This window comes from Ceratosolen solmsi, unplaced genomic scaffold (assembly GCF_000503995.2).
Source record: "Ceratosolen solmsi marchali unplaced genomic scaffold, CerSol_1.0 scaffold10, whole genome shotgun sequence".
Taxonomy (NCBI): domain Eukaryota; kingdom Metazoa; phylum Arthropoda; class Insecta; order Hymenoptera; family Agaonidae; genus Ceratosolen; species Ceratosolen solmsi.
In genome coordinates, this window is record NW_011948412.1 from 8,144,539 (window position 1) to 8,145,507 (window position 969).

General features: G+C 56.6%; 1 protein-coding gene across 1 annotated transcript in view; it reads right to left on the reverse strand.

The window, feature by feature from the left end:
- LOC105368915 (uncharacterized) overlaps window positions 1–719 on the reverse strand; it is an 18,668-nt gene extending 17,949 nt beyond the window's left edge. Inside the window, exon 1 of the mRNA XM_011508096.1 lies at window positions 467–719. Coding sequence (XP_011506398.1) covers window positions 467–662 — 196 coding nt within the window. The 5' untranslated portion in view covers window positions 663–719. The remainder of the gene's footprint in view (window positions 1–466) is intronic.
- Window positions 720–969: the final 250 nt, after the last annotated feature.

Below are 969 nucleotides of genomic sequence, written 5' to 3' on the forward strand. Positions count from 1 at the left end.
TTTAGGGGGGGGGGGGGGGGGGGGGGGGGGGAGGGGACTTTAGGGGAATTGGACGGGTGTTAGGGGGTGTAGGATGGGGTGGTGGTGGTGGTGGTGGTGTTGTTGTGTTGGAGGACGTGGGTTGGGCAAGGGGAAGGGGTATACATGCCACATAGCGTACATAGTGAGCGTATGCGAGGACATGGCGATATTAATCGCACATATTGTCTATGTACGTGAGTAGGATGGGATGAGGCAGGGGTATTGGTATTTCGAGTAAAGTCGCCAGTGCAGGTGAGATAAGAAAAAGCTTGAGAAGCTTGCGCGGCAATAACTGTCGTCTAGACGCACGAACTCGGTAGGCTCGTCGGAGCGCGAAATTTTGAGGTTAGATTGTCGCGACTCGGCCCCTACAATTCCCAGCCGACGACAGTCATCGGTCGATTGGCTAGGGCAGGATAAGCTCTGGCTAATCTCATTACGTTACCTGGGCTCTCGAATCTCGGCGAGCGCTGCATCCTCGTGGCCGTCGTCTCCTCGTCGATCCTCATGCCTGTGAGACAATTATTGCGTCTTCCGAGCTTAAAGAGATTGGCCAGGAAGGCGATGCTCTTGCGCCTCAGCCGGTCGCACCTATCGTTGCTAGCCTTGGACTCGGCCCCCGACGATCGCACTCTTATCATTATCGTCCCGCTCGCGATCCCATCCCGCCACCTCTCCCGTAGAGAGGACTCGCTCCCGACGAAGCGCCCGGCTGACGTAGGGGAGCGACGCGAGTGCTTTGCGCCCGGCGTACGGGACTCGCTCTCATTACCTTTCGACTGACCGATTGCTTTACGATTAATGCCGAGACGCAGCCGCGGCGGCGATCTTTTGGCTCGACGATACGCAGTTTAACGCGAGGGGGACGATCGTCCGATGTCTCCTGCCGCTCCTTTACAATCATTTACATCGCATTAATTTATGGTGCTTATCGTCGATGGGACGAAG